General features: G+C 30.1%; 1 protein-coding gene and 2 long non-coding RNA genes across 8 annotated transcripts; 1 reads left to right on the top strand and 2 right to left on the bottom strand.

Annotated features, from left to right (window-relative positions):
• Positions 1-8,316: 8,316 nt before the first annotated feature.
• On the bottom strand, positions 8,317-12,438 carry LOC106364913. Of its 2 annotated transcripts, XR_002653947.2 has the most exons (3): positions 9,419-10,779; positions 9,016-9,340; positions 8,317-8,686 (listed from the first exon to the last, which is right to left on the bottom strand). It is a non-coding gene; the product is annotated as an uncharacterized LOC106364913 (long non-coding RNA). The 2 variants fall into 2 exon arrangements; XR_002653946.2 differs by having other exon boundaries at positions 9,016-12,438.
• A 4,718-nt stretch (positions 12,439-17,156) lies between these two features.
• Positions 17,157-19,664, top strand: LOC106364914. 5 transcript variants are annotated; one of them, XR_007316536.1, is made up of 8 exons: positions 17,165-17,866; positions 18,042-18,188; positions 18,312-18,416; positions 18,507-18,551; positions 18,652-18,706; positions 18,987-19,091; positions 19,199-19,373; positions 19,460-19,664. It is a non-coding gene; the product is annotated as an uncharacterized LOC106364914 (long non-coding RNA). The 5 variants fall into 5 exon arrangements; XR_002654267.2 differs by having other exon boundaries at positions 17,157-17,866; positions 18,835-19,091; positions 19,189-19,664; XR_002654268.2 differs by having other exon boundaries at positions 17,159-17,866; positions 18,835-19,091; positions 19,199-19,664.
• A 4,320-nt stretch (positions 19,665-23,984) lies between these two features.
• LOC106364916 (F-box/FBD/LRR-repeat protein At4g00160-like) lies at positions 23,985-26,844 on the bottom strand. Its single transcript, XM_013804396.3, has 4 exons — positions 25,682-26,844; positions 24,724-25,592; positions 24,485-24,622; positions 23,985-24,391 (listed from the first exon to the last, which is right to left on the bottom strand). The coding sequence occupies exons 2-4, from the start codon at positions 25,564-25,566 to the stop codon at positions 24,086-24,088; spliced, it is 1,287 nt and encodes a 428-aa protein (XP_013659850.2). The 5' UTR covers positions 25,567-25,592; positions 25,682-26,844; the 3' UTR covers positions 23,985-24,085.
• Between the last annotated feature and the right edge of the window lie 410 nt (positions 26,845-27,254).

Below are 27,254 nucleotides of genomic sequence, written 5' to 3'. Positions count from 1 at the left end.
TTAAAACTGAATTATATTTCTAAAATTTTAGATATTAAAAAGAAACTAATGGTAACAGTAATAAAAATTATAAAATTATAAATATAAAATTAAATAATATTTAAAAAATTGTAAAATATTTTATATTTTTATTTATACTATTATATTATTTATTTTTATATTAATGATAACATATGAGTTATTATCATATACTAAAAACTGAATAATAATATAGATTAACATTAAATGTAACGGTTTATGTTAAAATTAGTCTCAAGCCATGCAATTATTGTTAGTATACCATGGCAAATAAATATGGTGATGGCACATGGCAAATCACTTCTCAAATAATGTATAAGATATTTTTATTTTTATTTCTGCTATTACATTATTTATTATTATTTTAACGATAATTTATGAGTTATTACCATATATTAAAAAACTTACAAAAAATATTAATTAACATTAAATGTAACTGTTAATGTCACAATTAGCTTCAAATTATGTAATCATTGATAGTATGTCATGTCATCATTTTTCTTTCAAAATCAATATGATGATGACAAATAACAAATCACTTCTCAAATAATGTATAGGGGATATCAATATTAGGTTTTTTCTTGAGGTTTGTTTTGAAAGTCATGACATAATTTTTCTAAACATGATTCTATACTCTCGCTAAACACAAGTCTGTATTAATAATTTAGTTTAGTTCTTATAGCACTTTAAAAACTAACAATAAAATTTATTTATATAAAATTTATGTTTATTTATAAATATATCAATTACAATAATTAATTAATTCTTAGCAATTTATATTGCTTGATGCGTGTAAACTGTCAATATATTCTTATAAATATTTTATGATATGTTAATAAAAATGATTAAGCTATCTGTATAATATTTATTTTTTATTCAGATTTGTTTTACAATAAATGTGTGATATATTTTTTTTGACAGCAAATGTGATATATATATATATATATATATATATGTGTGTGTGTGTGTGTGTTTGAATTGTGGTAGTATAGTATTTAAATTCTAAATTTAATTAATATTTTAGGAACTTTAATTAACATAAAATAGTTTGGTTTGATAATATACAGTTTAAGATAAATTTGCACATGATAGACTTTTGATTCAAAAGAATTTTAATTTTAAATAAATTTAATAAATTTTAACTAATGTTAAGTAATATTTTATTTATTGAGAAAATAATATAAAAATTTAGAGTATCATATTTATCTTTTACTTGATATAGTTAAATATTTTTATTGTATTGAAGTTTGTATGATTGTATAATGAATTGCATCGTTTATAAATTATTTTTTATATACAAATATTATTATATATGGTATGGTAAGAAATGTTTGTTGGTTTGCAGTTTGACATGAGAATTTCTATAATTCTCTGAGAATTATTACATAATTTGATAGTTTTCCCAGTTGCTAATTTCTAATTTCTAAAAATATGATCGTAGATCACTTAGATAACATATTCTTGTATGTCGAGATTTCTTTTCTAAATATTAGAAGTTGTAATTTTTTTTTAGTTTGTTAATTAACTTCTGTAGATAGTATAATATCATACAGATAAATCCATATTGATTTTTTCTTACCATTATGTTATGTTATCTTACAAACTAATTTATTTTAGTATTATGATAATTTTTATTAGAAATTTTAAACTAAGTTATAGACATACCTATTTATACAGTTTATTTTATCTATATTATAAATATTGTTCTATAAATATTTCTAGTTTCAATAACTTATTTGAGATCATTTTAAATTATACATGTTATGTAAAATTTATAACTTTATTTGTGAACCATTTTAAAGAGTTATGATAATTTATCGTGTAAATTACAATCATATTAGATTTTTTTATTATAAAATATTTAATTAGTTTTAATGCAAGTTGTGAATGTGAATGACTAAATTAATTTGTGTCAAAACATAAGATAATAACGTTGATTGAAATTTTAATTTTTAATGACTAATAAATTCGTTAATTTCTTTTGGTTGATTAAAAATAATTTGAAAATCACATATAAACTGTTTTTAAATAATATGTGTTTTATACAAGTGGCTTACTCTTACCAGGCACTCCTATAAAAAAAATATTTTTCTTCTAAATTTGTAGAAAATAAAAAATGAGGTGATTTAGTATAAAAAATGTAACCCATAAGTAGGAAAAAATGTAAGCCATAATATTTTAGATATTTTTATAAAAATAAAAGTCATGTAATTGCATTATATACTAGTAATGTTTTAATTTTATTATTAACATTTAACTAAATTAATAACCTAAACTTGTGCATAGCCTGAGTTAAAAATTTATTATTATGTTTTTAAAAATAGATTCTCAAAACAAGATGTCTCTACAAATTGTAAAAAAAAAATGGAAATCAATAACGGGTGTAAGCTAAGATTGACTATATGAAAAATTAGTTAACTTAATTAATAGAAGATAGTTGTTTTGATGACTAAAACATATAGTACACCTAAGTTTACAAAAATCAATTGATATATTTACTTAATTAAGAAATTGACAATGTGACTTTCTAAAAAAAAATCCAAAACAGGTAAGACTACTTCTAATATAAAAATCATCTTAATCAATCCAACATTCTCACCACAAATCTCTAGTTTCACACTATAAACAAACCAAAAAGCTACAGTTCAAATTTTGCATTGTTATAATACTTACATTATGGCAGTTCACGTGTCAAAGAAAATTTACAGTGCTTTCTTTATTTTAAATTTACTTACAATTTTGTTTTCAGCACAAGTATCTGATTCCATCAAGACAAAGGCATGTATGAAAAATTGTATCATAAATCAATGCATGCAAGGATCACACAAAGCGACTCCAGCGAAATGTTACAGACCTTGCAAGATAATGTGCGATCCAAAGAAGGATGGGCAAGACATTGCCAATCCTCACGCTTATCATAATCCCATAGAGAGATTCTGCATAAACTTTAACTGGATATTCAATACTTGCAAAGAGTGAAGGCTATTTTTTTTTCACTGCATAAGTTTATATCTATAATTTGTATTTTTGATCATTTAATATTTATTGTATCTCTTTTTCTGTACAAAAATATTACAGTATAACTCAACAAAGATATCCCAAGGCCATGTGTGTTATAGTTTTTGACATAGTTCTTACATTTTGCAAAGTGTATATCCCTTATGTTTGGGATATATATAGGGTATAAGTCGACAAGTATAATAATCTCTCTCAATTGGTAACCGTAGACATATTCACATTACATTTTCCGACTTTCATTTTGACAAAAGTCACACTCCTACCTTAGCGGGAAGAGTTCGACAAGCGCCGTTTGCACCATCTTTGGCATAGCTTGTCTTCCCCACCCCCACCCCTCTCCACAAACAACGAGAGTGATATAATCTAATATCTTTTGAGTTTTGACCCTTGTTTGATATGTTTCTACAAGTGTTTTCTTGATATTTTAAATAAACTAGGTAAATACCCGTGCTACACAGTAGGGCTTTTTATAAAAAAATATTTTACTGAATTAATTTAAATTAATTTGTATAAATTTAATTTATAGAATTTTTGATCGTGTATCAGTATTTTCTCAAAACTTTTCAGAAAAAAACATATATACCAAGAGATATCATAACAATTTGTCCCTTAATGATAAATCCTGCCAAGGTTCCATTTAAGTTGTTTTCCAAACTCTGGTTGATGTTTGGTCATATGGCAAAGTTGTATATGGCTATTTGGACGCAGCTATCGTCTTTGTAATATTTAGCTAAAAACATAAAAATGTCAAATTCTTCATACACTATTTTCACCTTTCTGTCTTAGCAAAATAAAAAGCAAAATCAAATACAAATTTTCCTAAGTTTACCAAAAATTCCTCTAATTTTAAATTTGTACATGCTAAACAAACATAGAAAATATATAATGCCTATAATGACATAAGCTTATATCAAATAACCAACATAAACTTGTGTGATAATATCTTTACATGTCTTCATTCCATATTTTTCCTCGGAACTTGATATTGACGTTTTCAGCATGACATTTCTGATTTTTCATTTTGTATAGGTATATCACATATAATTTATTCTTTCATCTAAACTTGCTCTATCACGTCTTCCACTTTGCACATGATTGTCAAAGGAAAAATTAAAAAAGACAGTTTTGAAGATTTATTAAGTTACTAGAGAAATGGACAGATTAATGCCAAATTAACATTTTAAGATCTACGATTGTTTTCATTTTCATGTGCTTGGAATTTTTTTATTATCTAAAGTCATTTAAGGGTTATGTACTTGGCTTAATTTATAAGAAAGCCACAAGTTTGTTTAACCAAGATAAACAATCAATGTTAAAGAAATTCAAAGCAACCAAAATGTTTTCAGCTGAAGTCGAGGACAAATGTCTACCTCTTCCGAAAGCAGAAAATATGAAATATGGATTTGATTCGTCCCACAGCTCCGACAGTTGCTTGATACTCAATATTCTGGAGTCAGCTCGCTTCTTGCCAATAACCTATTATGTACGTGCATAACTCTTCCTTCTAATTTGGGATATAGTCCCCAATCGAGCATGTTTGCTATGTTCATTTGCGACAGAAAACAAAACCACTTGGTATTCAGATGCCCTTACTGCCTCTAAATTTGGTATGAAACAATGGCATGGCTTCATCACTCATCTTATCCTCACTTACGAACTTTAGAATGAACGTAACCGTAGCCTCCATCTTCAAGCGACTTTTCCTGCTCTCTTTTGATCGGTTGACAGAATAATGCTTAACAGATAACTTTGCTTATATCCAACAAACGCATCTCTTTATGACCACCTCTTTCTGTTTTAATTCGACAAGTCAGTCCATCATAGGTCAACATATTAACCATAGCGAAAGGTTAACCATGGTTCGCTATTGCTTTTTTTTTTTGAACACAATCATGGTTCACCATTGCTTTTGTACTCTTCTAATATCTTGATCATTCTTTTGTGCTTTATGTTCAACTCAAACGATGTTTAACTTTCTTACAACTTAACTAAAAATACCTATAAAGTATAAACACACACCCAATGAAATGTTATATGAGTGAGAAAGTGTTGTGAACAGCCACGAATTAAGCAAGAAGACAATAGAGAACAAAAACGTATTGAGGCAAATATCCGTTTAGGGTTTTTTATTATTGTGTGAATGAATAATCTTACAAACCATTAGACCCATATTTATAGCAGCCTCAACATCCGATTTTCTTTATCCTTTAGGAATACATACTTCATCCGACCCACAAATATTGGGCTTTTACTGGTGCACAGAGATTTAAGACACATAGATGCAACAGAAAGAATGAAGGAGGGAACGTGTAGGTGCCATAGGAATTTGTGAGAACTGTTCGAAAAAATCCATATCCTTAAACTTTGCACATATACATGAAAGAAACTGGTTAAAACTAGCTTATCTATTGATATAATGAGAAGCATAAAACAAATTAAGGACACCTCTTGATCAAAGATCGATCATGATAGTCTAGAGGGGTCACTTTATCATCAGATTCTTTTTTTTTAATTTACTAGGATAGGCCCGCCCTGCGGGCGGGGTATACTTTACTTGTGATTTCGGTTTTTATTTTTTGTTTGATTTGGTGGTTGGTGTTTTAGGTTTGTATTTGCAAAAGACTGTATAATAGTCTTTATTGTTTGTTTTGGTGGTTTGTGTTTTAGTGTTTTAGGCGAATAGGAAATTTTAAGTGATGAATGATATTATATATTTTAGTTAATGTTTAATGTTTGCTTATTTTTTCACTTGTTTTTGCACTTTTATCTGTAGTCAAATATATTTTAATTACATAATACTATTTTAGTTATTTATCTTTTTTTTGTTATATTTTTTATAATGAGAACACATTTTACATCATCTTGCGAAGATATCTAACTTTTTCTTTATTTTTTATTATTCTTGTTAGAGATTATAAAGTTGTATTAGCATGATATGATTTTAATGATTGAAATGGTATACATTTACTAAATGTTTGTTCAATTTTTTTTGTACATAGTAAGTATTATTCTAGTTTTTATTGTTGTGGTTAGATTTAATACTCAAAACATTGATTAGTTTCTATTTTGTTTATATTTTTAATAAAATTTTATTATTCAGTTTCAGTGTATTATTAGTGATTGTATGGACAATAGCCTTTAGAAGTTTCAGTCGACAAAGACAAATAGTGAACCAAATCGCAGCTAAACCAAAAAAGTAACTTATACGTAAATGTAGCCAAACTACTAATAATTTATCCTCTGTGGCTTTGCAAATACCTAAATGTACAGGCAAAACCCCATCTTCAAACTATCTTCTTTTTTTTTTGCTAAGAATGTTAATATCATATTAATGATGTTCAGATTTTACAATGTAGAATCTAAAGCTACTCTACCGAAGAAAAAACAAATAAAAACAAGGTAGAAAAAAACAGGGTAAACCCAAAAAATTACAGAATCCAAAGAGACAAGAGGCGGCAAAATTTCTTTCTGTCCCTTCTTGCCAATATAGTGTTCTTCACATCTCTATAGATCAGCTTGGATATCACAGAAGGAATAACAACACAACTATTATGGTAGGCATTGTTTCTCTGCTTCCAGAGGTGGAAGATAATTGCTTCACATCTCAAACTATCTTCTTCCTTCTCTTCTTTACCTCTGATTTCTTCTCTTCTCTCCTCTGCTTTGATATGTGTTTTTTAAGTCATACAGCCATCCTGCCAAGCCATGACCACACCACCTCCTCGCCACTCAGACTCTGCCATCACCATGACCCTACCCCCATTTCCCAACCGTGCTATAACAACTTTCATTAGTCTCACCATGAAAACTTTGGCATTGACTCACTATTGTTGCTTTCTATAACTTTTAAAGTACCATTTGATATGGGATTCGTCATCTCATACATTAATCTCACAGATCCTTCTTTAAAACATATTATCTCCCACATATTTGTTTCTTCTTCTTACATGGGATAGCTGAACAGCATCATGAAGTTGAGGATGGAGAAGTAGCTGCAACAACAAAGAAGAGCATCTCTTAAGCATATCCATATTTTTTGCTTTGGTGTAAAAGAAAGAGAAGTCTCATGTCGAACAATTTCTTAATGAATGAAGATATCCAAATATCCTCCAGCATATGACCAAGGTAAGAGCTGAGCAGAAATCTTGGCAGCAACTACACCTTGCAGAAAGAGCCCGAGAACTTCTTGAAAGTCAGATTAGAGATAACTCATGAGATATCTAATACTATAAAATATAACTTTACTCTCTTCTTAGAGTTGAATGTAATGTTTTTTTCAACGTAATTTTTTTATACTATAAAGTAGAACTTGTTAGTTAGGATGGTCCACGCTACTCCCATATTATATAATTTAGTTTGTTATATATATTATCTATATCATGTTTTTGTTTATTACTTTTAATATGCTATTTAATCTTTATAATATATTTTCTTACGCCTATAATATATTTTATTACGATTATAATAGGTAAAACTTATATAAATACTTATTATTTTAAGTAAAACTAAATTTAATTTCTTATCCAAAAAAATCATAAAAATTTAATAAAACAACTTTTAAAATTGTTGTATAAGTTAGATACACTAAAACTTCTATGAAATTTTTTAATGTTTACTATATTATTTGTAAACTATAAACAGAAAAAAAAATTACAATCTAATGATTGTTAAAATATAATTCTGGATTAAATCTAAGTGTAAAAAGAGAATCTAAATATTCTCAATATTTATGCTCAATTTATTTAATTTTATTATTAAATATTATTTTTTGGCAGACAAAGAAAAATATTATTTTGTTTTACAGTATTAAGTATTAATGCATCTGTTTAATTGTTTTGAATATATTCAATCCAACAATGTGATCCAAAAACATTATGTTCATATTTTTTATTTCTATTAAAAACATTGTACAATCTAACAAATACATATATATTCTTATTCTATTTTATGTAAAAAAACAATTTCCTAATTCTGATAAATATAGTTTTAAAAATTTGAATAGGACAGTCTTTTTTTTTTGTCGGGGATTTATTTAGATATTACAATTATGAGAAAGATTACAAAAACGATTCGATAACCGACAATACTACCTGCCTTATGAGGATCTACGTCTAACTGCATCATTTGAGCCGTCCTATGAAGATCACGCCTGAATAGGACAGTCTAGTAAACAATAAAAAATTGTAGGTTCAGTTCTAGTTTCCAAATAGATACACTTTTGAATGATATTGTGATTGAAAAATTGGCGAAATCACATTTTTAAATTATGACAGCGTGATAAAAAATTCTAAAGTAGTCACCACCTGTGTTTTCAAGTAACATTTGCTTTTTAACACTTTCAATAATTCCAAAGACCAAAACAGAGTTTGCTATAGAGTAACTGAATCAGCCAAAAAGACAAAACATGAGAACTAACGGGATGGACCCGTCAGTATAAAAAGACACTGATTAAAACTACTGTGCTCTTGTATCAAGCATTTCCGCTTTCTTGAGCAAGCACCGACTGCAACCAGGCTGGACCAGCCATAGCAATGTAGGAGTGATGCCTATTCTCGCATGTAACACTCTGTATATTCCTCCTTGGAATAACATGTTCAATACTCCAAGACTCCAACCATAGTAATCTTGAAAATATATCATTAGTTATGTCCTGAAACCAAGGGAAAATGCGAGGATTTAACATGACCTCTCCCGACCGGATCATAGGAGATTCAAAATAACATTTGCTATAATACTTAAAGTGACACTAAAACTGTTACAATGTGTTGTAAAACTATAATGGAGTTTAATAGTCATCTAAATGTATGTCATCTAATACGTGTCATCTTTAAAAAAATTCATATTGTGTGCTTGTAGCTTTCACTCTAAATATGGAAAAGCATTCATAAACCTAAATAATCTTAAGAGACATTCTTGGGAAGAAGATTGATAGTAACATACTCCAATACAAATATATTAGCAGGAGCTGATAAATGTTACCAGTCGCCAAGGTTAAGATGTGGAGAAGGAGAGCCTCCATAGATGCATTAGTGAGACATTTCTCTCTGTATCAGTTCTCACATGAGCTGTTTTTACTCTTATCATCTGATGTAATAGTCTGTACTAAACAACAGAAGAGAATGCATCAGATGTCAGTATTTATAATAAGTTGCTTCAAACCATTATTGGTTTGCAAGTGCTTTCGTTTGAGAAAGCAAAATTTTCCTCTGTCCGTAGATATTGTGAAAGCACCTTCCAAGCTTTTGAATCTCTTTGTTTTGGTAGATCCAAGCATCTCGTGTAGCAACCCTGAAACATCATTAGACTAACCACAACCAACAAAAGATCAAAAGAGAGAGATTACGATTGCAGCTGATCCGACCAAAAGAACTTATAATCTCACCTGTCATGGGTGTCCCATGCCCACTCTGAATCAGAGAAGGATATGTTAATGGAAAACAGAAACGATAGAGATGAACCTACAGCTGAACCTACAACTTCTTTGCTATCATTAAATAACAGATTGTGCTATCAACTTCTTTACGGGGTGATGAAGTAAAGAGGATGAATTATTTAGGGGAGACGTTTCGTTTACACAAAGAGAATACATAACAATATCAAAATGTGGATTGACAACATCGAAACTCTATCGATGAATCAGAGAAGAAACTCTTTGCTAAGAACGCGAAACCCTAATCCTCTTGCGGCTAAACTCATTGTTTTGGACTAAATCATAGAATAAGGCCCACTAAATTATTAATTGAAACGGTTAGTTTGGCTCCTTGTTCGGAAACTCGCTAGGCGCTACGCGTGCGGCGCATTTGGGCCTAGCGATTTATTAGAAAAGCGGAAATAAATCAGAAAGTATACGAGAAATTTTTTTCTGTATTTTATATGTATAATACTTTATTTATACATATAATACTCTATTTGTACTTATAATACAAGATAATACATGTTTATGTTACAGACGTCTACCTTGATTTTATACCATAAACTATTATATTATGTATATCGTTCAACTAGTCCAAAGTTATCGTGTTGGTTCAGTGGCACTGCTTGGTTTCTGGGAGATCAAAGGGTCATGAGTTCAAATGGTTTTTAAAGTCATTCTTTTTTTCATTAAAGTGAAAGATAATACGGTCTTTGCAAATTCATCTTTTTCATATACCTTCATGTAACCCTATAACGCAGCCACTCAGTTTTTTTCATCTTTTTGTTTGAGTTTTTTGATCTTTAATCAACAAAATCAAAGATGTATCATAAATAGATTGGATTTGAATAAATATCGGTTTCAGCTTTCGTTTTTCATGGTTTAAGAAAAAAAACGATTTTATATATAATCGTAAAAACACACCGATTTAATATAGTTCCGGGGTCAATTCGACATGAACTCGTCTTGCCGTGTTTTGCTTCCGATCAGAGACATATCACCGCGCTCTGTCACCGATGTGCGTGTACTCAGCCGATTACACGGACAAATCGCCGCAGAGGTTTGGCTAAGGAGGACAGGTGTCACATTCTCAGAGACCTATTTGATGATGTGTCTCTCTAAAAAGAAAAGAGTAAAGTTTTACTTTATAGTATTAGATTTGAGAACCGGATTACAGAACCGAAACTGGACAAAATAAAAGGATACAAACCAACGACGTTGAAACATAATAGTGACAAAGAGACGCCATCTATGTCAGCCGCCGGGTTCACCAAATCTTCACCTCGTCGTCAAGATCTCACGGCTGTAATTGGACCAATCCTCACCGCCATCAAACGCCGAGACTTGCATATATCTCAAATAACCACCGCTTATATCGGTCAAGGTTTCGTTTCTCTTGTCGGACCACCACTTTGGTTGATTTTCTCTTAGGTCACTTACCAAATTCCCAATATGATCACTCGCTACGTTCTCGCCGGAACCACCGCTTAATCTCTCATGCATGCCTTAGATCTAAACGGGATCACCACATGAACCTCTCATTGGTTAGATCCTCATCCTGACCAGCGCAACCTTCCTCATGCGAACCGCTCTCTCTCCAGTGTTTGACGACTTTGCACTATATCCAAACCATAAGCAACAACAGTTCAATTTATAGAGAGGAACTGTTTTCATATTGTTTGATTTCATCAATTTAACGATGTATATAGATGGGTGAAGACGCAGCGATTCTTGAATATAATGAAATAAATATAAGAGATCCGAAAAGGTTTGTATCAAAGAAATGAAGTTGTGAGAGAAACTTGAGAACTGACGTGTACAATTAATTGATATGGCAGTTCCACAATGAAATTAATTAAAAGCTGATGTGTCAAAGATAGAGAGACTAGTTGTGTTACTATTGTGCTGATTTCAATTGTTTAAGAATTTTGTGGAGTTTTGAGTTGTTTGAGGTTAGTTGGGATAGCTTGTCAACTTTATAAATATTCTCAAACAATTCCCAAAAAAAAATAGTTTAACTGCAAAAAGTCATTAATTAGTAGTTATATAATGTTTGATAAAAATTTAAATAAACTCATAAAAGTTTAGTCAAAATTTTCAAAGAATTTGTTACTTGTATTTATGGTAGAGGTTGAATAAGAATAATGCATCACTAAAGTAAGAAAAATAAACAAAATATAATAATTATGATAGTGAATTCAAAACAGATATACTATATATATCTGAGTAATTGAGTCAAGATTTACAATGTATCTTTTTAATTAACTAAATATAATTGTATCTCGTGATTCATTTTCTAAATATCAATACTATTAAAAGGGAAAGAGTCCTAAAAAATCTACTTATGCAAGGTTGTTGGACCTATTCATTAGAAATTTAAATTTCTTATATAATATTTACCTTATTTATTTTTTCCACAATTATATCATTTAAACCTCAAATGCGGGATCAACCCACACACGTTTATCATCTCCATATCCGTTTATATGTAGTAGACTTATTACGTTGGTAAATACACAATCATTATTAATGTTAAATACGTTGTTGCTTTGTTGAGTTTACATGTCGTAAAACATTGGCCCTTCAAGAAGTTATATGTATATATTAGTGAATTTTAAAAGTCAATCTTACACTATATTTTTAACCTATATAAACAATAATTTCTTTATATTTTTTGAAAATCGCTCACCATATGAAAATATATGCATGGATTCTTTTGATAGATTATATAATAGTTAATTTTTGTCATTCAAAGCTTTCATTTAATATTTTAAATACGAGAATATGCTGATTCTAAATTACAGTATATATATTTTTAAAAAATATATATATAAAAGTTGATAGGTATTGTTTAAAAGTTTTGAAAACAAAAAACATCAATAGGAAAACAATAACCTTATATATATTTCATAAATATTCCAAAATATAAATATCTTAACAAACAATCTACTAATCTCTATAAAATCGACAACTTAACAAATTAATACCAAAATTAAATCATATAAATACATTTAACATAAATTATAGAAAAATGTTTAAAACATAAAAAACTATCAATACAAAACGGGTTTAAATGTATAATAGTTTGTTTTAAATTATACTATTAAAAATAAAAACAAGGTAAAATAAGTTAAACAAATGGGTTAAATACATAAACGTGCCGGTCAAAATTATATGAAATCTTCAAAATTTTTAGTCTAATTTAAAATAACAAAAATAAATCATATAAAATCATATAAATAAATTTAACGTATATTATATAAAAAGTATAAAAATATATAAAGTATAAAAAAAATTATTTTTATTACATAAATAAAATTTTCAACCGAATATTAATTCCGTGCTTTTAAGCGCGGGTCAAAATCTAGTTAGAAGTTTTAAAATTTTATTGTTCTTAGTTTGTTAATAATCATATTTAGATAGCTCTTACCCAAAAAAAAAATCATATTTAGATAGTATAGTATCATACTGATAAATGCATATTCATTATTTGTTTACCATTCTTTTATGTTATCTTTTAAACTTTTTTGTGTTATTTATATATATTATTAGAAATGTTAACTAACGTATAGACATACCTCTTTATATCTTTATTTTATCTATATTATAAATATTCTTCTCTAAATATCTTTATTTTATATAACTCGTTAGCTCATTTGAGATCATTTTAATTTTTTTAAATTGCATCAAATCTATAACTCTATTTGTGAACCATATTAAAGATTTAAGAGAATTCATCATGTAATTTGCTTAAATGACCTTTTTTGTAGACTACACTCATATTATATTTGTTTATCATACCATATTTGATTAGTTTTTATGAAAGTTGTAACGTAACTGACTAAAAGAATTTGTGTCAAAACGTAAGATAATAATATTGATTAAAATTTTGATTTTTAATATCAAAATAAATTTGTTATTTTTGTTGATTGATAAAGAAAAATTTAAAACTCACATATAAACTTTTTCTTAATAATGTGTTTTACACAAGAGGCTTACTCCTCCCACTCACTTTTTAATTTTTTTTTTTTTTTGTAAATTCGTGGAAAATCAAAGAATGAGGTGACTCAATATAAAGAATAAGCCATAAGTAGGAAACAATGACACAAAATATTTTATATATATTTTATAAAAATATAAGTCATGCAATTACACTATTTTTAGTAAATTTTAATTTTATTACTAATATTAAACTAAATTATTAATATAAACTTGTGCGTAGTGCGAGTTAAAAATTTAGTATTATGTGTTTAAAATAGATTCTCAAAACAAGACGTATCTACAAATTGTAAAAACAAAAGGGGAATTCAATATCTGGTGTAAGCTAAGATTGACATTGACAATATGAAAAATTAGTTATTTTAATGAAAGAAGATAGTTGTTTTGATGACTAAACATATAATACACCCCAGTTAACAAAAATCAATTGATATATTTACTTAATTAAGAAATTAACAATGTGACTTTCTAACAAATTCCCCAAAACAGGTAAAACTACTTCTACTATAAGAATCATCTTGACCAATCCAACATTCTCACAAAATCTCTCGTTTCACACTACAATAAACAGACAAAAAAAAAGATACAGTTCAAATTTTGTGTTGTTATAGTACTTACATTATGGCAGTTCAAGTGTCAAAGAAAATTTACCATGCTTTCATTATTGTAAATTTACTTATAATTTTGTTTTCAGCACAAGTATCTGATTCTATCAAGCTGAAGGCATGTATTAAAAATTGTATCATAAATCAATGCATGCGAGGATCAGGGAAAGCGACTCCAGCCAAATGTTACACACCTTGCAAGATAATGTGTGATCCAAAGAAGGATGGGCATGAGATTGCTGATCCAAACATTTATCGTAATCCCGTAGTGAGATTCTGCATAAACTTTGGCTGGATATTCAGTAGTTGCAACAAATCTTGAAAACGAATTTTTTTTTCACTGCATAAGTTTTAAATCTATATTTTATATTTTTATTCAGTAAATATTTACTGTATCTTTTTTTCTGTAACAAAAATATAACAGTATAATTCAACAAAGATATCCCAAGTCAATGTGTGTTATAGTTTTTGACATAGTTCTTACATTTTGCAAAGTGTATCCTTTGTCCATGTGTGTGGGATATACATATTGGGTAAGAGTCGACAAGTATAATAAGCTCTCTCAATTGGTAACTTTAGACATATTCATATCAGTTTTCCGACTTTCATTTTGACGAAAGTCACATTCCTGAATTAGCGGGAAGAGTTAGACAAACTCCGTGTGCACCATCTTCGGCATAGCTTGGCTTCCCCACTCTCTAACCTCTCCCCACAAACAACGAAAGTGATATAACCTAATATCTTTTGACCCTTGTTTGATATGTTTCTACAGGTGTTTTAATACTGTTTTTAATAGATTTTAATATTTTTTAAGAATTTTGTGGTCTTGAGTCTTTTGAGGTAAGTTGGGAAAAAGTACAAAGAACAAGCAAAAATATATTCTTGGCAGATTTAAAACCATATGTCCAGGCCACTGTTGAACTACTTTAATTATAACCTTCAAATGATTAAAAAGTTATGACAATTTTACTAAGGTCATGTGATAGATACTTAGAAGATAAGCAAGTACATCATGAAATTGTGTGAAGACAAAATAACCCAAGACCAATTAAGATGATTTGCTATATAACTCCAAAGCCTCATTCCTTGCATAAAGAGAAAACTATACTACGACCCGCGCTTTAAGAGCAAATATATTTTTTAATAAAATATAATTTACAATATCAATAGATTTTAATATTTATTGATAAGTAATGTTTTAACATTTTTATTTTAGTAAATTTTAAACTATATAATTATATTATTTTGTATTTATATTAAATGGAAAAATTATCTAAAATATTACTTAATCTTTTTTAATTATTTCAACTCGTTTCATTACGAAGTTTTAATATAATATATGTAATTTGTTTGATTAAATTTGTGCTATATATCTATTTGATAAATTTTTAATTATAAAACTTATTTGATATTAATTTATCAACTTTAACATTTTATTTGTATAAAATTATTTAATGTCTACTTAAAACAAGCATAACTTCTCATATATAATTGTATGTTCTTAAAAATTAAAAAATTAAGAATAATAATTTACAATTTATTAAGTTTAAAGCAATGCCATTTTTATTTATTAAAACACAAATAAAATAACCTTTAAATATTTAATTAATTGTTGACAAAAAATATTTAATGAATTTTATATTTAATTATTTTGTATTAGCTAAATCTGCAAAAATAAGTATACTTATTTTCAACTTTTTATAAAATATTTGAGTGGTTTTAAATCAAATAATTTTTAAAAAGATAAATAAATTGTTATTAATAAGGTAGGACTTAATGGTTTATATTGTTTGGATACAAGATTAGTTATTATGTTGTTTGGAAACACATTTAGTAGTATAATGTTATTATTTTTCACAATTATAAGAATGAATTTCAGTATATAGTAAAATGATGTATCTTATATATTAAAACAGAAGTCACAGCCTTGATTCATGTGTGATTTTTTTTTAAAATGGATTTATTTTTAGAAAGCCATATTATATTTAATATATAATCTTATCATTTAAATTTTGGGCCTACCACAAAAAATTTTTGGGCTATCAATAATTGGATTTAAACAATAGATGATCCATTAGATTTGTAAATAGTATAAATTAAATAGATATAATTTAATGTTGTAATACTATACCTCTATATGCTAAATATTTAAATATTTATCGATGTTAACTTTTAAAATTATAAAGCATTTTTTTAAATAACAAAAATCATATTATCTAACAATGATATTTTTTTTCTTAAAGACACATGTTATCCACACAATTGCCAATTGACTTGTGTTTTACTCCCTCTATTTCTAAAAGATTCATGTTTTGGAAAAATATTTTGTTTCAAAAAGATGTATATTTTATGTTTTCTATGAGAAAATTGCAAACTTTTTTTTTAAAAAAAATTGGTTTTATTAGATTACTATTGGTTAAAAGTTGTTGAAAATTAAAAAATACAGAAAACGATAAATTTACTATAGTGATTTAATGCATTTTCTTAATATGTGTGAAAACACTAAAAAATTTATCTTTCAGGAACGGAGGGAGTATAGTATAAAAATTTACTAAGTGTGAGAAATTGTAGTTACTTATTATATAGTGGAAACCTGAAACAACTACAAAAATGGTGGGTAATAGATTTAGCAGTGGAGATATTGGAATTAGAAAAGAAGTTATATTCAATTTATTTCAAAATTACGTTTGAAAAAGTATTATATATAAAACAATATGTTTAAAAAAAAAGACACATGTCATCCGCACAATTGTCAATTAACTTGTGTTTTATAGTATAAAAGATCAATATTATTAATACAAAATCATTGCTAATAATTGTCCATATTACTTGCATGGATCAGTCGCCGATTTAAGTGTGAACGGTTATTCATTTATTTTTATTTTTGGAAAAAAATATTTATTTAAATGTAAGGGGTGTTGTTTAACCAGTGATTTAAAATCATTTATCCATGTTTTAATCTATCAAAATTTTAAATTTTTAAAAAAGGCTATGTTAATAAATTCTAAAATATATATAATGTGTCTTAGATTTTGAATTTAATCATTTATTCGTGACACTAAGAGATGATCTGAAATCAATTTAAAATATAATTTAAAAAATATATATATATTGAAAGTTGAGTAAAGTTAGATTTTAAATCATTCATTTAAGAACATAAGATTTTATAATAGAACCTCAAATCATCATTCGAATCACAGTAAATTGCGTTTAGATTTAAATTCGATTAAAATAGATAATTGAATTGCTAAAAAAGAAAATAACAACACCTTAGATAACACATCTATCTATCTCTATATATAAAGGAGAGAGACAACTCTCCTTAGGCTATCCAGCTCAGCAAAGAGGTAGGGGGTTTAGACACCACGTGGCATCTAAAAAACAAAGAAATTGCTCTCTCCGGTTTGTGTTGTTTTTACGTGATGGGCTCTACGATTGTATTTTAATTTTGGTTTGTGTTTTGCTACATTTTGCTTGGGCTTTATGCATAATCTTAACCCCATATAAATTAGGTTTTCTATTCTTCTGGCCTTTAATCACCTTTCAGCTCACGGTTACGTTTTACCTTTAAATCAGCTCGTCATGATTGCATCAGAACATCAGTTACTCTTTCTTCTTCGTCTATCTTCTACAATCTCACGTTGATTAAATATACCTCGGGTCTTTGCTTCGTTTATGATCTCAGAAGCCTAAGCAGCAAACAGCAAATTGAGGATTGAGAAGGCTGATGTGTAGTTGCGTGAGTCAGTATGTCAAAGAGAACGTAGCTTTGGAAATCTGAGCTTAGGTATGGAAGGCAAGCCTGAAGTCATCGGTAAGATCTTTTTTTTTCTCTCATAACCAGTTCTTTGGTTGTCTCTGATTTTGAATTCATCAATCGATCCACAGCCCAGAATCAGTGAAACTTTAGCTGAGTTATGTAGGAGAATCATCGCATGATTGAAGCAGCCAATAAACTTACTTGATTTGCATGTGATGTGTTCTCTCAGGTGATACTAGGAGAAGGTAGTAACCAGATATGTGACGCAGGACAAGCTCTTATTAACGAAAACTTATATGAAAGGTTATGTAGTCATGTATACTTTTTATTGGCAGCAGACAAGAAACAATATGGAGAATTATACGCTATCTTAAAGGTAATGATTTGATATTGTAAACATATGTATTTACAACTGTTAGCTATCTTTCGTCTTTCTCGAATAATAAGATGTTCGTTTTAGTATTATATCTCATGTCTATGCTATCTTTTTGTTATGCAGGAAATTCAAGGGCTACTTAGGCACGGTGTAGCTGCTGTTAAGATTTCTACTCAGTTCTCACTTTGGTATCTGCTTTATTGAATTTCTTCCTCCATTCACAAACAGGTTTGAATTCTTGACATGAGACTTCTCTTAGTTTTACACCAAAGCAAATAAGTATGGAATCTTACAAGATATTTATTTTTGTGGTTCCAGCTGCTTCTCCATCCTGACTCTGATGATTCCGCTTAGCTATCCCAGGTAAGAAAAAGAATAAGAAGAAGAAACAAATAAATGTTGGAGATAATATGTTGCAAAAAGAAATTTGGAGTCTTAGATGTTTTTTTCCTTCCTTCTCTAGATTCAGACGGGAAAGCTTTTGACCTATATTACTTACTGAAATGAACAAGCGCTTGGTAAGTCTCCATGTTTTCTAAATGATTTATGTTCATTTCCAATACTGATATCCGAATACTCAAGATTGTTTGCATAATCTACACACACTCTTGCCTAATAAATGAAATCTTTGAAACTTGAGAGACAGAAGGCACGTGCAAGGGCAATAATTTCAATGCTATATGTCACTTCCTTGGTTACCAAGCTTGCGGATCTCTCACACTGAAATTCAATTGTTATTATGCATATGTAAGTCACTGCCACTCTGACCACAACACTAATTCCACATCCTCGCTGCAGGTTTAAATGGTGACATGGAAACAATGACCAACTCTAAAAGTCATGTAAACAAGTGGAAATCTGGTGCTGTACCTACTAAAATTGGCAGACGTACAATTCATCCGAGTAAGCAGCTTCTGTTTTGTTTACAAAAACATCAAAAAGATGCATGCTTAATAATGTTGCTTTTTATCTTTCTCAGTTGTTAGTAATGTTTAAATAGTTTGTAACAGGCTTTCAGACAGAACACAGAGAAACCCACGACCTCTTCAGGTGCACATTAGCCACTTTGTTATTCATGTGCAGAACCCACGACCTCTTCAGTATGATGGTCCCTGATGCTGCAGATTACATGGGACGTATCAATATAAGCGACATAAATGAAGGACACACTTGCTACTAAAGGAGGTGAACAACTATCAATAGCCTTCTCCTTCTAGAGCTCGTAATCTCTTTGAAGTTGATCTTTTAATTGATCTTTGTGTTGTTTATAGTTTTCTAATAGAGAAAAAAATTATCATGGTAAGATACTACAAGGCTGTGGGAGATTAGCAAGTAAGCCCGAGGAAGAATCAAATTAAGAGAAAAAAACGAATGCTCTGATTTTTGTATACACCATACAAGACGCTACTACTCTTAGACTTGGTGGTGAAGAGTGAATGGAATGGACAAGAAAAAAAAGAACAATGATAACGACAATCGGAATAATTTTTCGAAAAACTACAAGCAATCGCCTAAATGATACTACTATACTCTGCAATGTTTAAAGATCCAACCCATCCATCCATCAGTAACCACAATCACATCACTTGAAAATAATACAAAAAATGACTCGAAAAATATCCCCTCTTTTAAGTCTTAAAAGCTACAAGATATTCATACTGAAATCATTTCACGAGCATGTTAAACATCAGGGGCCACCATCCAAAATATCATTCGATTTGTGTTAGCTAAGGCCGCGTAAGACAATCTGGTCTACAAAAATATGAAAATTCTCAGTTTTTCGGATCATCCTCTCAACTCACTAACCAGATACATGGATCTAATAGTGATTAGATTCCTTAACGCCGGTAACACATAAACTTACAATGTCAAGAACATACAAGAATATTTTCATCAAACAACACTGATTTCGTCTATTCACTTGGTTTCTAAAGAATCATATATAAATGCCTTTTACCTCTATGGCATTTTGATGTTATGAACGTAGACAAACTAGAATAGCGGCAATTGCAAAGCAACAATAATTAAAACATACCAAGGTCCGATACAATAGCTAGAATAACACATCAAAACATCCCTCTATGATATATGTGTCGAACAACGTCCGTGTTTACTTTGGAACACTGAAAACAATGAAATCGACAATTCAAAACCGAACCTGTGTAAACGATGTCGCATTCCAATTTTTTTTTAAAAAGTTTATTATAATATTCTAAGCTATATGAAAATTATACAAAAATAATTATCTAAATGAATAATAAAAAAAATCTTTATTTCATTTTATGAAAAATTTATTTACCTTATAAAAAACCTTTTTATGTATTTTATATATGGATTAATATATAGAAATATTTTTTTAAAAACAATTGGGAGCCCTTTATATGTTGGGTTCCATTCAAATGTTTAAAACAATGAGCTCCAACCCGACCCTATTTATATTACTATTACAGATGAATGAGAAATTGTGTTCTATTAAAATTTACAGATTATATGTTTTTTATTGGGCAAATATTAGCTTCACTCTCTCCATTTTAAAATAATATTTTTTTTAAGGGATTCAATACCTTTTAACATATTACCGACATCCACTTACTGATTTGCATGACAATAATAGTCAACATGCAAGTATAATCCATAATATTAAACAATTTAGCACCATCGGAAAAATTCACATGCACATAACAATAAATCAAAAACCATAGGACAATACTGTTAAAATAAAATAGATTAAGTCATCATAGCAAAATAACAACAAGAAAAAAAAACATCACAAACTAATCTACAGTAAAAACCTCATTTTTAATTTATTAAAATTAAATTTAAAATAATTTTCAAATATTTTATAAAATTAAAATATATTTTAATATAAAATAATTTTATTATAACTCACCCGTCCGTAGAGCGGACTAATCCCTAGTTTTTATAAATAAAGTAGGCTTTGGTCTCTTCTCCTTTCTTGTGCCACGTCACTATGGAAGGAGAGGCAAATTGCACCACGTCAACGCTCACCTTAAACTCCTCGGAATGGGCCTACGACGACAATGAAAGAGTTAGTAGTCTAATGTTTTCAAAACCCAAACAAACACAATATTTACGAAGCGCAAGCAGTCTTCTCTCCACCTGCGTTTCCGCTATGTGTTTCCACTATTCCTGTTGAGATTCCCTGCAACCCTCAGACAACAGCTTCAGGTTTCTGTAACGCTTAGACTAGACGATGAGATGGTGTCTATACTTCTAACTATTAAATCAATCCTTCAATCTCTCCCGCAGCGATGAATTCAATAGCTTCCTTCCCTAAAGTTTCGATGAAATTCCTGAAAAAACATTATATAATAACCGTCTAAGAAATCTCCAAATCCAGCTTCTTCAACAGAATCTAATCTCTTTCTTACTACAAAACCTGCAACAATGGTATCGTACCGAAAAGGGGTCGACATGCTCCTTCTTGATGATAGGTGTCGACATGCTCCTTCTTGATGAAAAGGTTTGTCTCTGAACCTGACAGCTTCTCATAGACTTGAAGACATCTAATTTTGTTTGCCTCTTCCCAGGAAACCCTTATCCAAGGGTCTATCAGTGAACATTGGCTTCTCTCTTTCCGACATCTGCTGAGAGAAGGTGCAACTTATGAGATTAGCGGATTGATGTTGTAAGTAGCAACACGGAATTGAAGTTCTCAGATTCAAAAGAATCGATACACTTCACAAACTATACTAAGTGTGTTGAGAGGACCGAATCACGTGCTTCAATTCCGTTGGAGCTCTTTACGTTATGCAGCCTTAATGTCTTTGGCAAATACTAATAGTCAGTTACCTGGTGAGTCCTATTACTTTATATATATAGATTTTGAATTTTGTGTCCATTTCTGTGCTAATTTGTTATATGGTCTAATAGGTGATGGAAGCTTGGAACATGCAATGAAACGTGATGCTCCATTAGTAGCAGAGTATCTTGGAGGTGCTGTTAACTGTGATGCTCCTCATATTACTGATCCAATAGGTGATGGGCTTGGTGTCTCTTCATGCATTGAGAGCTGCCTAGAAGATGCTGGTGTGTCACCCAAGGACATAACAAAAACTAACTTTCAGGCTTCTGAAATTTTGTAAAAAAGGTTTCCATTTATTTGTCTGAATGTTTTTTTCAGGTAAACTACATTTATGCGCATGCAACTTCCACTCTTGCTGGTGATCTTGCTGAGATCAATGCCTTAAAAAGGTGTTCAAAAGCATTGGGATCAAAATCTATGCCACTAAGGTTTTTCCCCAACGCTCAATTTTATTTTAATGATCTTTTCCTCTTCTATTTCCTGTATTGGTTTGTGAATGTTGAGATTCATCTCTTGCCTCTTTCAATTTTACGATTGCATAACAAACCTGAAATATGTTTTTATATCTGTTCAGAATGTTGATTGTTATAGAATTACTTATATGTTTAATTTTTGACTCTCTCATCACCAGGAGCATTGAGATCACACAAGTTCAAAGGTTGCAAATGAAAGTTCATAAATATCTCCATGAGCAGTTTGAGGTAATGAATTCACCTGCATAGCAGCTAAAGAAACTAACCTTCTTTATTGCTGATTTCAAACCAGGAAGAGTATGAATTTTTGTTAATGGTTTAAGCCTGGTTCATGAATTGTAGTTAACTTTTATACCAAAACATGTTGCATATATGTTTCGCATATGCAGCTACCTGCTGAAATTAGAGAAGAAAATGTTCAACAATTGGTAACCATGACCCGTCTTTCTCTCTTTGTTTCAATATAAGGCAGAAAACTAGAATTTCCTTTGTTTTGCTTTTGAGAATGAAGGAACTAAGGATAACCTTTAGTGGACAAATCCATAAATACTAGAACACAGTGGCACAAGTGGAACTCCTTGGAGATATTGAAGCTGATTTACGATGTTGGTTTAGGAAGCAATAGCTATCTAAGTAATTATTTCATTCATCAGTTTTACTCCACTAGCAAAAAGTACATTCCCGAACAGTACGTTGGTGATCTCATCCCGTTTTAAACTATTTCATAAATAGATTTGTATGACCAGTATATGAACATTGTTTATTCCAAATCAACATTCTCTCCTTCCCCGTGTAACATACATTCGATTATTAATCCAGTCTGACACATGAATAAAAATCTTCACAATTTTCTACGTGTGATAGCATCAAGAACAACCAAATACACATTCTCACAGCCATTTTTAAAATACCTTAAAGGCCACGTTCTTCTGCTATCAAAACAAAGGCCCAAACAAATGCTAAACCATTTCGTATAGCGTTAACGACAAAATGATGGGCCCCTCAATATCCGGCATCACATGAACAACAAATCAAGTAGCTATGTCGGTAATTCCATTGTGGAAAACTCATACAAAATATCGAAGCTCTACAACGTTCAATAGTGTAATATGGGATACGTTAGTCGGAATATAAGGACCGGCCTTAACCTCCTTTATACTATTCAACTCCAAACACATCTCATATATAATATACATATACAAATTCAAAAACTCCGCGCGAAGCGCGGATCTCTCCTAGTATATATATAAATTTAATAAATTTAATTTGTTTCGAAAAATAACCTTTGCTTTGAAAGCATTAAACCCATGTACGGTCATCCGAACCTAGAATCTTGATACATAGAAAAAGAAACCATCTTCATTAATTTCATCTTCTGAAATAACCTTGCGCACAACAGCAATGCCGATTATTCACTCATACCGACTACTAAAGTAAGCCTTTGTCATACACAAATCATTGGAGAAAAAAGATAGAAACATAATGCTTAAAACTGAATTTTTGTTTTGGAGAGTTGATGAAATCACTAATAATTAGTAAAGGATTGTAGCGGCTTCGTCCTCTACCTAAGTAGAGTCTACTACATAATAAAATCATCCCTATTTGAACACAAGGTGGCACGAAGTTGAAGCCTTGACCACACCATCCAATTTTCTGAACATCTCACGTCTCTCAGCCAACTTCTTCAGCTCTTTCGGTTTAATGGGATTTGCGGAGAAATTTGCACTCTTCAACTGTTTTGCGTTCTTTAGGATATACGTAGCCACTTCTTCTTCATTTTCTCTTCTCGCATCATATCTTGTCCACACAAATGTCTCGAGATGTGACAACAAACATTTAGGTACATACTTTGGCTTTTTCCATTCCCTGCCGCACACACGATAGTCAGGATTAATCCTATATTCCTGCGACCAATGAAACAAGGAGGAGATTCAATGTACTTCAATACTATACCATCAAAAATAGCTAGATGACTAATAAACAATAAAATGTCTTACATCAACGAGCTTCAAGACTTGTAGTTTAGGAGAATGTTCGAGCATCCTACGAAGTAGATCCCACCACAATGCTTCACGTGTATACATCTCTAGATACACCAGTTGATTGAAGATATCTCCAATAGGAGGGTATATAGTCTATCCATAAGAAAAATTAATAATATAAACAAACAATGAGATAATAACAAAAAAAAATTGTCAAAAAAAAAATCAAGTGTAAATATAAACCACAAATTTACCTTCAAGGGTGATACATCCAAGACAAGACGTTTGACTGAAGTGAGAGATACATGAAATTCGCTACTGATTATTGCAGGAACTCCATAGATGTTTGCCTCCACCAGCTCCGGCGCTTCTAGAAGAAACAACTTGCATCTTAACTCATCAATCTCTAAGTATTTCAGAGAAGGAGCCTCTATCAAATATCCGAGAAACTCTTTTTCACTATTGTCATCATAAATGGTTAATCTCAGCAAAGAAGGGACGTTAATAGTGAAAAACTCAACAGTATGTTCGTCACTTCGATCCACAATCAATTCTTCAAGACTAGGGCAACCAGATAAAAGGTTATTGATAGTTTCATCGTCTTTGTAAAACACATAACTAAGATGCAGCTTTTTAAGAGACTTCATAGAAGCTGGTGAAGAGATATCAAGAAGAATCTGATTCCTGAGCTTCAAAGTCTCAAGTGTTTTACAAGTACACAAGCTACTTGGAAATATGAAGCTCCCTTGTAGCTCGAGAAAATCGAGTACCAGTTTACGCAACTGTCTAGCAAAAGCAATTCCAATCCAGAATCCAACATCTATAGGATCAACTTTATCTAATCCAAACCTGAGGTGAAAACTCTCTAGAACCGGAGCCTTATGTGATAGGAAGGACTCGGACACAATCTTTGAAAAATTTTCGTCGTGTTCATTTTCATAATCCTCAGAATCGAACCTCAGTTTTGGTGCCGACATCCAATGAGACCGCCATTGTTTAGACAAAAGACTTGTGGCTATAGCGGTTTTTGTGGGAAGAAAGGATAATATTTTACGAATCAGATCTTCAGGCAGGTGACTGATCATGTCCTTATTCATGGCCCCTCAATTTCGAAAAATTTTTACTGCCAAAACGTCAAAAAAAAAGGTAAAAATATATTAAGATTTTTTTTATAACGCTCTTAAACATACGAGAAAATTGAATAAAACTTACCTTTATCAATTATTGTTGCTAGTAAAATCCTTCAGTTAAATGCAATACTATTCGAGGATCTTCTTAACCCAAGAAGTGGTTTGCATAGATCAAATCTTACCAACAAAAAAAACATTAACTATTGAGATTGAATACTTTAAAGCGCAGATTTTGTTTTTAGCTGATGGTCTGTCAAAAATCTAAATTAGTTAAGAGAAACAAATGCAAGAGAATAACAATCCTTCAAAAAAAAAATCTAAGTTTTTACTAAGAAATGCTTATTGTTTAAGCAAAAACAGGATCAAAAGAACAATCCATGACTTTGATACCATAAAAAAAAACTCTACGGAAGCGAGAAACGATTGGAAAAAAACTAGATTTTGATTTGCGCTTTTATTTTTCAGCAAGATTTGATTTGATATATATAAAGAAAGGTAAGAACATTCTAGAGAAAATGTGTCAATGCCAACTCAAGGTTCATGAACCTAGAGTAAAACATATATGATTGGAATCTAGATTTGATTATGTGTTTTCATCGTACTCGTTGTACTAATTTGTACTTGTTGTACTAATTTTGTGTGGATAAAAAGTTGTACTTTTGGCTAATGTAAGCGATCTCAAGTTTAACTTAGTCATGAGTTTATCGGGCTTTTGTTGTTTTAGTTGGCCCAATTCACATATTTGATGTTGAGCTGGAGCTTCATGATAAACTATACACTTTGGTAATAGTGTTATACTGCTTTACATATTTAAGTTGGGTGGACAATCCACTCCAAGTTTTTAAGTGAAAAAAGATAAGAAATGGCTTAAAACAATGACTTAGTGAATATATCGTCTAATTATTGTGTAATAAGGACATTTTGATCACTAGAAAATCAAAAAACAACTTTATGTTAAGCATAGTGAAAATGAGTCTCAAAAGTGTTTTGTTCTGTTGTGAAGAACTGAATTTGCAGTGAGTTGTAACGATGATAAGTTATCAAACTACAATTATGCATGTACTTGATGAACCCCAACATCAAGAAGTAAAGAAGAGATCCATGACTATTTTTCGGCCATGTCAAAGAGAGAAATGTACTCTACTTTGATTAATGACCATGAGAATGTGGATTGTTATCCCAATTATGAATGATATTGTAGTGGAGATACATACATAAGCTACTAGAGGATCTCATAGTTCCTCTATATCCTGTCTAGTTAATGTCAATGTATACTCTATAAGGGTCAAGTCTGAATCTCAAGAGAAGTAGAGCCAACTGTCAGTGCCCCATTTAGATAGAGAAGTTCCATTTTAAGAGAGAAAGTATTATATAAAAACATGCATACTTTGACAAACAAAATTGATGGCAAACTATATATCAGATCTCGTGAGCGTGAAATATTGAAGCCTTGTTGCAATATTATAAAATAGGTAGGGTCTGAAAAGAGGTCATATGGACGAGGTACTTGAACGCGCTGAATGGGTAATGTTGAATGCATTGGTGCATTATCCAGTATTCATGCTCCTTAGGGCATGTGCATATCATGTTTTTCTTGATTCAAAAATAGATCAGTGAGAGTAAATTGAGCTCGGATGACAAAAAGTAGCTCATAT

Source organism: Brassica napus, chromosome A9, assembly GCF_020379485.1.
Source record: "Brassica napus cultivar Da-Ae chromosome A9, Da-Ae, whole genome shotgun sequence".
NCBI lineage: Eukaryota > Viridiplantae > Streptophyta > Magnoliopsida > Brassicales > Brassicaceae > Brassica > Brassica napus.
Note: the sequence above shows the minus strand (reverse complement) of the source record. Positions and strands in the feature narration are given on the sequence as shown.